At 32.1% G+C, this 15,833-nt stretch overlaps 1 protein-coding gene across 2 annotated transcripts; it reads right to left on the bottom strand.

The window, feature by feature from the left end:
- Positions 1-403: 403 nt before the first annotated feature.
- Positions 404-7,679, bottom strand: LOC143064398 (uncharacterized). 2 transcript variants are annotated; one of them, XM_076237205.1, is made up of 6 exons: positions 7,104-7,679; positions 5,181-5,409; positions 4,375-4,445; positions 3,648-3,671; positions 1,241-2,380; positions 404-500 (listed from the first exon to the last, which is right to left on the bottom strand). In XM_076237205.1, exons 1-6 carry the CDS (start codon positions 7,402-7,404, stop codon positions 421-423), a joined length of 1,845 nt encoding a protein of 614 aa, XP_076093320.1. In that variant the 5' UTR covers positions 7,405-7,679; the 3' UTR covers positions 404-420. The 2 variants fall into 2 exon arrangements, with proteins under 2 accessions (XP_076093320.1, XP_076093321.1); XM_076237206.1 differs by lacking the exon at positions 3,648-3,671 and having other exon boundaries at positions 7,104-7,678.
- Between the last annotated feature and the right edge of the window lie 8,154 nt (positions 7,680-15,833).

Here is a 15,833-nt window from a genome sequence, read left to right as displayed (position 1 = left end):
ATTTTCGATTTATGAGTTTGACTGTCCCTCTGGTATCTTTTGTCCCTCCTTTCTATGTTTGTATTGTGTTTATTCCATAATTGTAGAATTGCTTCTCACTGCAATACAAATACATGTAGTAAACAAAATTTTATTATTTCCATGAGGACGTCGTGGCAACTGGTCGAATCAGCAAACTAGTTTCGTTATACCTCTATTTGAATGTATACCACGTGACAAAAATGAAGATATCAAACAAAAAGCATTTAAAGGAGAACAAAGTAACAAACAAAACATATATGGAAACGACACATACAGTTTGGAAAACTACGGTATATATTTACAACAAATTGTTTCAATCTCCAAACAAGCCAGGAGCTCTTCGTCGTATAAATAATGACGACTGAATGATAATAAACTTAAATAGACTATTCGTATTTATTACAGAATTATAAAAACAAGAGGTATTAACATAATCAAGGTAGATAACACAGCTGTGCATCCAGAATTCTTCTTGTCATCTGAAAAAAAAACAGAAATATAAACTGAGCTTTAAATTATAACTCATAAAGTATTCTAACTTAATACATTGGCTTACAATAGATGTTTGGAAAACAAAATATCGCTATTCAGACGTATGCAATATGGTCATGTATACTATTGGTTGATTTAATTTTATGTTAGCATTATCATAAGCGAATGTAGCTTTGGTAGTTTGCAAACGTGGTAAAACTCTAACCTTCTTGACATGTTTTATTGCTACTAAATGTATGTCAGTTCCATCGCATTTCCTGTTATAAAATTATCTTTAATCTTATTTGACCTTGCAGCTTAACTTTAATCATAAAAGTGTTGCATTTACCAAATAAATATGTGTCCAGGAGCTTAATAGGAATACTTGTCTTTTATATACACCTTAGAGGCGTTTCGAAACGACTCTGACAAATAAAGGAAAAGGAAATGCCTGACCTATACACGAAAAATACAACAATTGACGCAGTCCTGCACATAATAACTATCATCACATCGTATCCTATCCTGATAAAGCTGTTGTATAATAGAAAGCAAAGCTTATTGGAAGTAATATGTTATGATTAATGGAATTTCTATGGTTGATAATTACTCATATAATTAACAAAAATAATAGTTAATTCACAACTGTTATAATATGCATGTTTGACTATCCTGTTAAAGCTTATTGTACAGAGTCCGATCATTTGTTGGCGAGTGCTTTTCGAGGACAGTAAAACAACATACTTACCATTAAGTTGACGAAATTCATTGTCCTTTTTCATAGACGCCGCTAAGTTATTAGATTGCCTTTCTCCAATATTGTTAACTGGCATGGCTACTTTATTAGTTTTATTAATACGGTTAATCTTAGTTACTGGATTAGTGGTTACTCCCATTGATATTGTTTTTGAAATTCGCAATAGCAAAGGTGTCCGAATTGTCGTTCTTACTTCGATTTTCTGAGCTACAATTTCTGGTTGAATATCGGGTAGCATTCCTGGATTCAATAGATCAGCCGGTACTGATCTCATATTCGGATCACTTAATTGTGCTCCACCTGTTAATATTAGTGCATTGTTAGGTTGTTGCATACTTGTTGATTGTGATTGCATTGGCACATTTTGATTACTTATATTTGTAGACACAGGTAACATAAGTTGCTGATTTCTTTGTAAAGATAAATTTTTCATCATTGAAGTTCTGGAGTTTGTTATTTGTTGGTTACTAGAAATTAAGGCGGTTTGCGCTCCTGTCAATTGGTTACGTGCCGGTCTTATATTAGATGGACCTGTGTTAAGAGCCGGTCGTGAACGTTGCATATTAGTTAAACTATTCAACGACGGTTGTACAATATTATTCGACGGTTGTACAATAATGTTCGTTGGTGGAAATTGCACCCCGTTATTCGTTTGGGGAGCAATTTGTTGTACATTACTTCTGACGTTTCCAATAACTCTATCATTTGGTTGCTGATTTGACGGACTCCGCAAAGTAGAGGAAAGTACATTAGGATTTCCTGGTTGATTAAACGATTGAGTATTAATTTGTTGATTTGGAATAATCTGCCGCACGGAAGATGACGCAGCGTTGTTAGGATTTCCTGGTTGATTAAACGACTGAGTATTAATTTGTTGATTTGGAATAATCTGCCGCACGGAAGATGACGGTGCGTTATTAGGATTTCCTGGTTGATTAAACGACTGAGGATTAACTTGTTGATTTTGAATATTCTGCCGCACGGAAGATGCCGGAACGTTTTTCTGATTACTGCTCCATGTGTAATCAAATGGTTCTTGAGGAGACGCCTTTAGAATAAACATTTTACGAGGCCCAGAGGGCGGTTGCTGAATAACATTTGATGTTTTTCGTTCATTATCTTGGCGTACAACTGAAATACGTAATGTACCAAATAAATAAAGTTACTCGTCTACTTATTGTATATAACGTATTCTCTATAACACAGTTCTGGGCTAGGCCATCTGTTACTTAATGAATCGTGTGTTGAAATAGGTTCACTAAAATACATTCATACACATGCAACTCTGTTAATATCATATATAATAGGTTTTCTATAAAGTTGTTAAACCCTACCCTCCTAATAATTCAATTAATCCAACAAAAGCCAAAGGAATTGTGATTTTATTTTCATTTTAAACATTCTAAAATTTGATTGCTGCAAAATTTTGTGAATCTGTTTTCTTTTTACATGTTCCTGAAATGTTTACAGAATTGACCAATTAATTCCCCAGGTACATTTTTCACATTCACAATGCTTATATGAAATTATTATATAGGGAAATAATGAATTTTTACTATTGACTACTGATCTCGAACAATATTTACAATACGGTTTCCATTTTTTTTCTTTGAACCAATAATAATATACAGTACGTTCATGAGTGTCTATATGGACCAGCCAGGATTTGAACAAAAACACCAGTGCTTTATTTGTCTTGTTGGTTTTTTTTTATTTTATTTCATTTGAAGATAAAACGGAGTACTACAAAGCCCCAAACACTCTTTCTTAACTGCATATTACAGAAAACAAGAATATACTGTAACCTATTATTTGACATTAGTATCACAAATAAAATTTAATGTTCTTTTACTACAAATACAGAAACTACATAGCTTTAGAGGCGCGTTGTTTCTCAGTTTGACCTGGTGAATTTGTCGATTTGTTTCATCAGTACAGTGTATACCCCAAAATACTTTTATTTTAAACACATTCAGTAATATAGGACATTCACTTCTCATATCAATATTAGTTGTGACATTTCGACAGGCCAATTGTTTCCAGTTAATTTTTTATCTTTGACAATTGCTTTCTCCTATAAAATGTATATACATTCGGATGATTGGCTAATATTAAGATGTTATAATAGCTATTGACGAATGAAAATAAACACAGCAGGTAGTTGTAATAGCTACCTCGAAAACAATCATTCCTACTCAGGGGACAAAAAAATCAAATGAGAACATAAACAGAACAAATTATGTAATGGCGGTTAAGGCTTAATGGATTATATACCGCATTTGTGTTTTAGTATACTGTAACTCCTTTCCAAAAGCAGAATTATTAAAGTTTAGTTTAATAGTTAGGTAGGTAAATTAGTATTTTAATATTGTATACATGATGATTCACACTAATATACCTTTTTTATCCCGTGTTGTCGAAACTGAAATTTGTCAAAATATGTACAGTTATTAGTTGTTTAAAACAAGTGCCGTCAAAATTGAAGGGGCGGATCCAAACATTATTGAAGGGGGTTTACCAACCATATGCCTCCATGCGAATGCATTGATCGTCAAAAAAAGGGCGGGGGTCCGACCCCCAGAACCCGTCGGATGGACCCGCCATCGAATTGAATGAACGAATAACTTTCTAAATTATGACTATGGGAAGATAAGAAGAATATGTCATCCGTTAGTAAATCATCAATTATTTGCACTTAATATACTCTATTCTATATTGTTACCCGAGGCACATACATGTACGAAAACCTGATACTTATTTTAGATGGGAACATGTAAGAATAATCATTTACAGATATATGGTGTATATTTGAAATCACCATCAATCAACTATTTTAAATTGATGATGTGATTCATATTGCCTAAAAAGATACACCATGTAGTTTGTAACAAAGTTGAAACATGGCTTTTTACGATTATTATTCAAATTTTAAGGAGCGTCACAACACTGATACATGTAGTTAACAACGTATTGATATTGTTGTGAGTCATTTGCGCTACTCTTAGAAATTAATTGCGCTTCTAGAGCGAATTGCGCTACTCTTAGAAATTAATTGCGCAGCTAGAGCGAATTGATAATGAAATTTAACCAAAACGTTTTCAATTGATCATTTTTGTTCAACTTACTGCCGGTAGGAGATATTTCTGTTGACATTACATCGGTGTAGATCGTTCTAAGATCCTGGACAACTGTAGATCTGAAACAAACAAGAAGTATTCAATTAAAATGACATATATTAGACTCTTCTATTATTGAAAGCTAGCAAATTTCTCTGCAAAAATCGTTTGATTAGGATTTTTTTTTTACAGGGATGCGTATTACTTGTACAGTGCCCTCATGATATTATAATTTAAAGCATCAGCATCGTCAATCTCATTAATGAATATTTAATTTATGATTAGTGCTTTATACAAATATATATTTTGTTCAAAATGCAAAGTACATATTCATTCATTCACCATAATTCGTACTGTGTTATTTCTATATCACATTTGATAATAAATTACTTAAATATGAAAACGACTTCTATAGATGAGCATTAGTATATATTTGTCATAGAGTCCATTGTCACTTTATAGGATAGAACCGCGCCTTATTTTTGTCGGATTCTAATGTATTAAGATTTTCTACTCTCCAAAATTTCGGAGTGGCTCTATCATCTGAACAAAACATTGACGGGAGACCATATTTGTTTCGAGAAGGACAAGTACGATATATCATGATATTAAAGTTGTTTTAAAGTGTAGAAATCATCAATATTTAGGGGGGAAAAGTATCACTAGTCTTTAATGCTTTTCAACTTTGTACGTTATTTTGCATTTTTATTTTTATAATAGAGCGTCATACCTCTGATGATTAATTTGTAAACGAAAGGTGCAGCTTGTGTATAAAATTCTAATCCTATAGTAATAGGAGTTTATATAGTACTTACATGAACCGAAAGGTTTCTCTCATGTTGGGTTCAGGAAGCCATTGGAATTGTACAACTGTTCTGTCGTTGTTATTAGAATGAGTCAGAGATTGTCCATTTTGACATGCAACAGTTTTGGACACCATGTTTCCCAATGGGATAAATTTACCATAGGATTTAACACCTCCGAACTCTGTCCTAGCTTGTATTATAAATCCTCGGAAATAACGAGAAAGTCCACGAATCGTAACTGAAAAAAACAAAACACATAAATGATCATGAAAGACAAAAATTAAACAATTGTTATACGGTAAGGACGAAGGCACTTTAATTGTACCAAAATGTGATTCGACTCTTTTTTGCCATATGTATTTGGAAGTCTGGTAACAGTAGTTCTTATCTGAAAGATATGTGACTTGCAATTTGTGTGTTATACAGATTATTACGTTTCTCGGAATAAGCTTACCTTAAGCGCCACAATATTATTTTTCATTCGAATTATGATGTTTTACGTCTATATAAAAGTAAAACTGATGTGTACAGAGAAGATGTAGTTATTTCTGCTACAAATAATTCTACGTGTTTAAATGTTTTCATGCTATTTATGATATTTAACATTAGCTGCTATTCTAGAAACAAGTGATTTATTTTTTTATCTGTTAGTTTTTGTAAAAAAAACATTAATTCTTACTATTGACAAATATCTTTCTGATGCAAGAGCTAGAGAAATTTTACTTTCTACTATTTGAAGCATAGCCTTACCAAATTTCAATTTGGCTTTCACTCTCTGGGGTCGTGTGGTGCTACGGGTGCGGCAAGCGTTGGTATGAAAGATCCTATTTTCAAAAAACAAGGTCACGGAAAAACGATAAAGCAAACGACAGATAAAATTATGTAAAAGAAAATTGTCAAAAAGATTTTTGGTTTATGATTACTTTTATTATTGCATAATTAAATTGAGAATGGAAATGGGGAATGTGTCAACAACAACGACAACAACCCGATCATAGAACAGGCAACAGCAGAAGGTCGCCAATATGTCTTCAATGCAGCGAGAAACTCCCGCACCCAGAGGCGTCATTTGTATACTATTTTTTGTTTTTTGTAGATATTTCATCATTGCAGCGGCCAGTGCAGATGTCAAATGTAACGGACATATTCTTTCTTGTTTAATAATACAATATAGTGTTTTGTTGGTTTATCTATTAGCCTAAGTGTTTTGTTTTTATGATTGAATACTTTATGTTTGGTTGAGGAACATACGAGAAAATATATACCGACATCATACTAACTTTATCAAAACATGTCCAAAGTTCGATGCCAGAAGCTATTTATGTCATGACGTTTTGTCATTATCGCTGATTTCCACTTGCATATTACATGTACGATGCGAGGCAATACTTTATACACATTTTCATGAGAAAATTGAAAAGTATAATACAAGGAAGAATACAACAAACTATTATACTTTGAATCACAAATGTAAAATGTCTATTTTAAAATCCTTTTATCACAACAAAACGACATTAAAGACTACCGTTTCCGCAGTTACCACATATTAATTATGTATTTGGTTCTACCATGTGTGATGGATTAAATCGTATTTAGTAAATATAATTTCAATGATGAATAAAATCAGAACCTCTATGCTTAAATAGAGTAAACTTATATGCAGATCTGTACTATATTTTTAATGTCTCTGCTTTTTTTTTTTATAAGTAACTGTTCATGATATAGTGGTTGGAGAAGTCCCACTTGATACTGGATTTTTGCTGATTTCAGTTGAGATTATTATATATCAATACATTTTTTAAAAACAGATTGCATATCATAAAATAAATTAAGTTTCTGATGATTTTCGACAAATTAAATTATAGTTCTGTCAGAATGCTGGCTAATCGTTTTTTTTTTTATATAAGACTGTTTCATAATATCTTACTGTACCTGTAATAGGAGCTCGTCGGCAGTCTATTGGCATCACACATGGCTGGTAAACTCCTGTAGATAATTCTATTCTGAAGGGTGCTGGCCCTTGTTGGTTTGGAAACTGCTGATTTGTTATTGGGTCTGAATGTATAGGTTGTAAATTAAGACATGAATCTTCGGTTCTTGGTGCTCCATTCGGATATCCTAGTATCAGATTCACGAAAATCAATTTTACAAAACACAATTGCAATACACGAAAATTCATTTTGCCACAGATTTGAACTTTCCAAAAAAATATCCTTTTAGTTAAAATCAACATAAATATCGAACCAAATTTTTTATTAATTGGTCATTTGCAATCAATCAAATTTCGACAGGTAGGTAGGTATGTCCTGTCAAATATATGTGTACTAGTTTCATAATTATGTAAAAATCCATATTAAAACTCAGATACTGGTTTACAAATCCTGAGCATGTCCTTTGAATAATTGTGTCCAAAAATAATGCAATTGACTTTTAGTTTTTAATGAAATTTATTTCATTAATAAATTTCGTTTTCGCACATGTTTTGAAGTTTCTATCAAATGTGATATGTCTGTATGATTAACATATGTTATCACGACTTCCGGGTATAAAACGTGTATATATGTGTTGTAATCGCGGTCTTCACATAAACACGTCTTTACATCGTCATTTAGAATTATATAAACATTTGAAAATCATAACTTTGAATTCTTTTTTGGTATCAGTTATATTAAATCCAAAACAAAGAAACGTTACTTTGAAATATAATAGTTAAAATATCCAAGTCAATGCAATTTCAATTGCAATTGGAAAGAAATTTGAAAAACGAGAGGAAGGTGAGCTATAGCGTATTTGAATCAATCTTTATTTTAGTTTCACCTCAATAAGGGAATGTGATGGTCGAGTTAGTACCCTCATGTTACATGCATTTTGACCAAAACATTATACGTAACTGACTATTTTTAGCAATTTAGCCAAATTGCCTTACAAAATGATTGTACCTAAATATGTCAATTCTGTCAAATCTTCCTTATATAAATATATAATTTGACATATACATCCGATTCAAATACCCAAAGTTTGAGTAAATTATGAAATATGATAAGGGAACACCAATCTAACTTTAAAAAAAGGGGGGTTATCATTTTAATACCCAATTTGATGAAAAAAATATAATGGTCAAGCAGATTTCCAAAACAGCGATATATATCTATTTGAAACTATAAGTCCTCCTGACCCACTTTGTATCATTAACCCATCCTGAACAGTTTGACAGATGTATGAAACAGAATTTCGCAGAATGTAACTTATAGATATATATATATGGTGTAGTTGCACTTCTTATTTCATTTCTTTCTTTGAATGATTTGTGTCGTTCACTTCTATATCAATTGGATTTAATCATGTCTGCACATATAACAGTTTATTAAAATGCTAGTGTGTTTTATTTTGTCAGTATACTATAGCAATTTTTTTCTAACTAAATCATGAACATTGTAATGGTCGAGATATCATTTTTTTTAGCTTTGCTTGCAGTACCATTGGTTTCCGGTTAAAGTTCATGGCATCCATGCATGTTGTGTGCAGAAGAATGTGTGACATATCGCCTATTTTACAGTTCGTTGGATTGACCTTAATTGTAGTGAACTTGTAGTATTTACTACATAGTTTCCTTATGTACATTCACCTTTTAATAGTATATCTCCATCACAGTTTGGATGATGTTAATAAGTTAATCATCGTTTTAGTTCAAAAATATGTTATTTACGAGAAATTGATTGATTGTTTGTTGTTTGTTTAACTCTCAGTGACATATATCTCATTCATATTCTGGACAAACTACTATATATATATATATATATATTAATCTAAAGGGTAAGTTCTACACAGAAAAAAATGTTATCTGGGATGAAGGCGGGAAACATAGACTGTCACTGAACAAAGCGGGCATATTGGATAGGACTGATATTTTTTTTAATTACAACAGGCACACGAACGAGGTTCTGATACTTTCAAACTTAACATTCGTATTGATGTTTGCGTGGCTGCGTATTTATAAATCCCCACATAACCAAATAATCTCATCAATGGAGATTGGGTTTACTGGCCGTTATAAATCCTGATGGTCGTATTCATATACCCGTCTATCATTGGGATCAAGTGTTTAGTGATTGTCAGGTTAATTTAGTAGTTTCGATGCATTTGAAGCCTTGTAAATTCGTTGATGTCTAACATCGTAAGCATACAATCTTATGGAAGCGGAATATAAATGAATAACCACATATGAGAGACATCGTTTTAATAACCCAATATACAATTCCTGTTTTTAATTCTAATGATTTTTGTGTTTTCCCTAGCCAATCATGGATTTTGCCATGTATGTATTCAAATTGGTGGACTTTTCAACTACAGTATATGGCTATAGGTATTCGTAGATTATTTTTGTGCTTGTGAGATATTAAGCATATCTATAAGACGAGACTGTAATTGAATCTGGCATGTTTAAGTTGACTAGCAAATAAATCATATTTCAAACTGGTGCAATGCACCGCCGTGAACTTGCCGTTAGATGGGTGCTTTTACTCTCTGTAGTAAGATAAGCGCCGTTATTTTGCTTTTATTTTTTCCCTTGTTTGTTTGTTTGTTTATTAAGTGTTTTCAATGATTATTTTTCTGTGTTTTATTCTGGGTAATTTTTTTTACGTTCGGTTTCAAAAACATATTTCGTGATTGAATGGGAATGTTAAAAATAACGTAGGCAGCAACCGAGCGACATACAAATGGTACTATGTTATGATTTCTTCAACAGAAGAAAGGTATACAATATGCGTGATATACATGTAACAATTGGTATATTATAATACTATCAAAAAGCATAAATCCGAGCGAAAAGTTAAGTTATCATAGTAGCCTTGAATAAATCCGGAAATCCATAATTATATTACCAGGGGTAAAAGGAGTCAAGCCATTTCAAATTGATTTCTACAATTTGTTTTTATGTAACATGCACGTACACATCACTGTCCCAGATTGGGGGTTGGGGAGGGGGTTAGCAATTACACACAATTAAGTTTAACTTCTCAACATTCTATATATGCCGGTCCAAGTTGTGAGTCTGCAATTCAGTGGTTGTCGTTGATTGCTGTATATCACATTTGTTTTGTCAAAAATGAAGTCGGTGAATGTTTCGTTTGAAATGTTTCACGTATGTTCTTTTATAGCTGACTTAACGGGTTTTGGTTTTTTATTTTCTCGTCATTGAAGGCCGTGTAGTGACCTATAGTTACTTTAATCCACTGCATTCGACCTCTTTTGTATAGTTGTCTCATTGACTATCAAACCACATATATTAGATAGATGTTGAGGAGTGTAAACAGCGTATGGATTGTTAGTACTTATTTCGCAGTTACTGTTTTCGACAAAAGTAGTTCTATTTTGTCGCTGTAAAAAGGTTTATAGAATTAAAAATAAAGAGATGCGGTATGATTGTGAATGAAACAAATGTCAACCAGACACCAGAGGACGTGGATGAAAGCAACTATAGCTTCTTTAAACATCATATAATCATATAAACATAATTAAATGATAAATGGGTAATAAACGTCCAGCGACAAATATTTAATAATGGAAAGGAAGGGATATGGTGTTACAATTCACCACAATTCACCACAAAAACACAACGTGTACAGAAAAAACAAATAAACAAACATATGTATTTGGAAAAACAACTGCGAGGGTTATATCAACAAGTTGTACATTTTATATGGCAAAGAAAACTATAAAATACTTGTCCAACATTCTCTATGAAGTACAGAAATAATACACCGGTTGGGACAACCATTTTAAAAGTGAGATATAAAGTTAACCCTGTCTGTAATATACTGACACTTGGAGTGTTCAAACGTGTTTACTCACTAGGTAAGAGTCTTCATAAAACATACAGGACCACCCGGGCATATATTCTAGACTCTGAGACGTCAGTCTGTTCTCTTGTTCTTTGACACATCGTGCTTGGAGAAGCTTCAAACAAAATGTGCAGGTTTTATTTTCTCTCGCCAGGGACCGTCCGCTCTCCAGGCAAGCATGTGCAAATAATGTTTTTTATACAATGAGTTCGAAGGAAATAAGTATGAATTTATCAGGGTGACAGCAACCTTGTATATTTATTTCAGGCTTTAGTGAGGTTGATGGCATTCAGGGTTGCCATACATACCGGATGCCACAATACATGATCTTATAAAAATATAATGATATATTCAACCATATATGTTCCATAGAGACTACAAAATGAAGTTGATTGGCAAATAAATTAACAAAGCTAAACTCAAAATTGTTTAAATGTTTGAACAAATCAAATAAACCATCACACATATTCAACAGATCTATTGAAATCAAAAATGTATAAATTCATTGACGCAAACCTTTATAAAAACTTTCTTATATTACGCTATGAGGTTTGAATGACTTTATTTTTGGTATAGAGTTTAATAGTATCGCACCTATTGAGTGGTATATACAGAATTTTAAATCATAAACTTGTATTCAATATAACTGATCTAAAACGATCAACGTGTAGTTCAATGACTATCTCATATTAAAACTATGGATGACAGTCAATTCAGGGAGAAGTTTTATAATATTCAGGTATGTGTCACTTACAAGCAAACACATTTTTTTTTATTCAACGATATATTGCAACAATTTCATTCACTTGTCCAGCATTCTAGATAACCCTTCATTTATCAACTAATGACTTGTTTTAAAAATAATACGATCGAAGCCACTTCTGCTTTGTTGCCTTTTGTTGAAAACAATATGTTTGCTCCAAATATAAGTATTGTGTTTGTAGGTTTTTGTAATAACTGTCTTATATGCAGCATTTATTTTTATTAAAGTCGGCTGAAACAGGATATTACTATCAATCTGTTGCTTAGTATTATTTTTGAAACAAATTTTCACACAAAATTTGATCTTGCCAAAAAACTTTTGAAAAATGAGGTTTTATTATATGGCAACAATTTCTTAAGAAAAAACGGATTTCGAATTTAATAACCAAATAAAATAAATGAAAATGGCACATTTCCTTCAAACGCGAAACAGAATGGAATCATTGGAGTAAAATGTGTTGATAAACTTTGGTAAAATATTATATATAAAAAAATCAAAAGTTAAAATAAGAAATCAAGAGTTCAAATAGTTTTTTCAGAAGAAATTGAAAATACTTAAATCTGTTTTAAAAAAAGAAGATCAATGTCATGCTCCATTTAGATCTACATTTAATTGTTTTGCTCTCCAGTGGTGAAAATAAAAATCCAAGATAGATAATAATTACTCTCAAAACCAGCTCTAAATATTGATTTTTAACAAAATGTTTCTTTGGCAAATGATGTTCAATTTGAATGAGTAAACAATTAGAATTTCTTACTATAATAATAACATATATAATATGGTAGGCTTTATATTTGAAATATTTATCGATCGTTGTAATATAAAAAATATTCAATAATCTTTTTAATTATTTTTTGGTTTCATTGTACATTTTTTAAATGATTTTTTCATTGATCGTTTGTGTATTGACAACTTTAGATTTAATTCATCGTGAATGTAAAGATAAAATGTTAGGTAAAAGTAGAGATTTTATATCAAAGAATATGCTTTAGAATTTCATATAGAAGAAAATATAATAAAACTTTAATATATTTCTTTTAAACTGTGAAAAGTTTAACTGATTGACCAAGAAATTAAAGCACAAAAATATTACTAAGTTAAACATTGGCAAATGATTTGTCAACCTCGTATCTTAATGAATTTACATGCAGGTGATCATGTATGTTTTGTAAAATTTTTGAAATATTTTTAAATTCACCAATCAATACAATTTATTTCAAGGTCAAATTTCTTAATAATGCAAAGTAAACTAACAATCAAAATTGTATGTATTGAACTATCAACGATAATTTGTATATACGCGTACGAAATGTGGGGATGGATCCCAATAAGTAAGTACATATTCCTGTTGGTACATTTATCTTAAGCTTGTAACCACAATCAATAATAATCTTTATTATATTTGTTTTAGATCTGAAGCGTAATAAAATGGATACTGAACTGAAGCCTTTAATTCACTGTGGACTATGCAAAACAACTTTAAAAGATCCAAGAAATCTTCCATGTCTTCATACTTTTTGTCGCTCGTGTATTGATGATGATATAAAGAAGCGAAATAAATCGGAAACAAGTCGTACGTACTATTGTCCAATATGTTCCAGGGTGACTAAGTTCCCAAATGACGTAACGATGAAACATTGGGGTGAACATTTACCCAAAAATAAACTGGCATCAAATGTAATTGATGGCTACAATCTCAAGACGGGAAAAGTCAACTGTAAACCATGTAACCGGAAGCAGAAGTCAGCACCCGCAACTCAGTGGTGTATCAAATGCAAAGAACCACTTTGCGATGCGTGCGTTGAATCACACAGTTCTTTCAAAACAACCATGGGCCATGAGATAACCGATCTAGCAAAATTAAAAAATCAACCGTTAAAAGAACTGCTAATTCCTCCTCCTTGTGAGGAACACCAAGAAGACTTAGATCATTATTGTTATGATCACAAGGAATTTGTTTGCAATTCTTGTAAAGCTTCCACTCATCGTTCTTGTAAATCAGTTTTCCTGGTATCAGTGCATGCAGAACGAATCCGTAATGACAGTAAAACGTTATCACACTCGCTAGGACAACACGAAAGAAACGCGAAAATACTCTTAGAAAATCGTGAAAGCGAAAAAGAAATGCTTGAAGTTACAAAATCAAAATTAAAAGAAAAGATTATGTCTGTAAGGCGTAAAATTAATGATATTCTAACAAAATATGAAAACCAAAGTTTGAAAGAACTGGACGATATATGTTTAAAGGAGAAACAAGTCCTGGATACTGATGTACAGGGTGTCCAGGGAATTTATAACACGTCACACAACATGCACAGTGTTTTGAAAGCAGCTTCTAAACATTCAAATGATGTCCATTTCATACAATGGCAAAACAAGATTGAGAAAGAAGCACAAATGTTGAACGACATGATTTTTGATATTCATGAACCGCTGACCAGTTCACGGGTAACTTTCACTATAAATGATGATCTTGAAAAAATAACAAAGTCTCTCCGTAACTTGGGCGATTTAAGTATTAAAAAAGAAAACGTAAATCTTATAACTGGATTAGGAAAAGTACAGGAATTGATGCAAGAAAACAAGAATGAGTACCAAGATAATGTGTCGATGTTATCTTATCAGCTGCCATTGCAACAATTTTCGGTGGAAACCAAAACTGATGAACACGCAAGCTTTATTACTGGAATGGTAATGCTACCGAACAATATTCTGGTGTGTACAGACAAAAATAACTCAAAACTGAAAGTATTTGATGCAGAATTCCAAATACAAAATGAACATGAACTAGAGTTTTCTCCATTTGATGTTACTATTGTAGGTAAAAACAAAGTAGCTGCTACAATACCATCACAATCCGTAATTTCAATTTTCAGCATAGGTTCTTCGATACAGTTGAAGAAAACAATAGCCACTAAAGATAGCTGTTATGGTATAGCCCATTCTAACAAACGATTCGCGTACACATGTCCGTTTGCGAAGGACACATGTGTAAAAATGATAACTGACAATGGTGATGCAATAATGACAATATGTCCAGAGGTAAATTTCCAATCACTGTTTTTGAGACCGTGGTATGTAAAGTTTGATAATAGTGGATCACATTTGTATGTCTCGGACTGTCACCGTGCCCAGATTTACTGTTGTGTCGGTACTACACTTCGTCGGTTTGTCTATTCTCACGATCGGTTGAACGCACCAAGAGGTTTAGTTATGAGAAAGAATGATGATTTTTTTGTAGTTGGATGGGGATCGGACAACATTCATTTCATAGACCACAACGGACGTTTTATAAGGGAAGTTGTTAATCGATGGAATGGTTCGTTTAGTCCTCAAACAGTATGTTTGACTTCAAATGAAGATAGCTTGATAGTGTCTTTAGACCCGACTAGCTGTAACAGTAATACACTTTTGGTCTTCGAACTTCCAGAGGAAGGGTTTTAAAAATTGTTTTAGAAGAAAAAGACTATGCATTTGGATATATATATACTAGTATACAAAGCGTGAATATAAGATGAATTTCGCTATGATAAATCAAGTGGACAGCAATATATACAACTTTATTTCATTTGAAATCATATGAATATTTATTTAAACTTCGAAGCAAGCGAAGAAAGTTTCCATTAAAGTAATGAAAACCGTTTCGTCAAGAGTACCGTTTTTTAATTAATGTATTAGAAAAATCGGCATTGACAACTAAGTTGCAAATCTGGAATTGAAATGTGGAAATGCATTTCATTGATCGCCAAATGACACACCAACACACACAAGTCATTTGGTAGGTACATTTTGATAATCAAAGAGATTAAGATTAGAAAACTTCATTTACTGCATTAAATTCAAAACTAAATGTGTTGTCACTCAATTTTGTTTGAAATATTTTCTGTTGTAAAACTCAAGCCTTTCGAGGAGAAAATGAAGGACTAGTGTCATATTCATTCAGCGTATACATATATAAGTATTTGCTATATCCATGTATTTGATGACGATAAGCTATAATTGTATTTTTACTAGATTGATCATTTCGAAATAAATAGCTTGTTGTTTCTCTGTTTT

The sequence above is a fragment of the Mytilus galloprovincialis genome, chromosome 2 (genome assembly GCF_965363235.1).
Source record: "Mytilus galloprovincialis chromosome 2, xbMytGall1.hap1.1, whole genome shotgun sequence".
NCBI lineage: Eukaryota > Metazoa > Mollusca > Bivalvia > Mytilida > Mytilidae > Mytilus > Mytilus galloprovincialis.
This window is presented reverse-complemented; position numbering and strand designations above follow the sequence as displayed.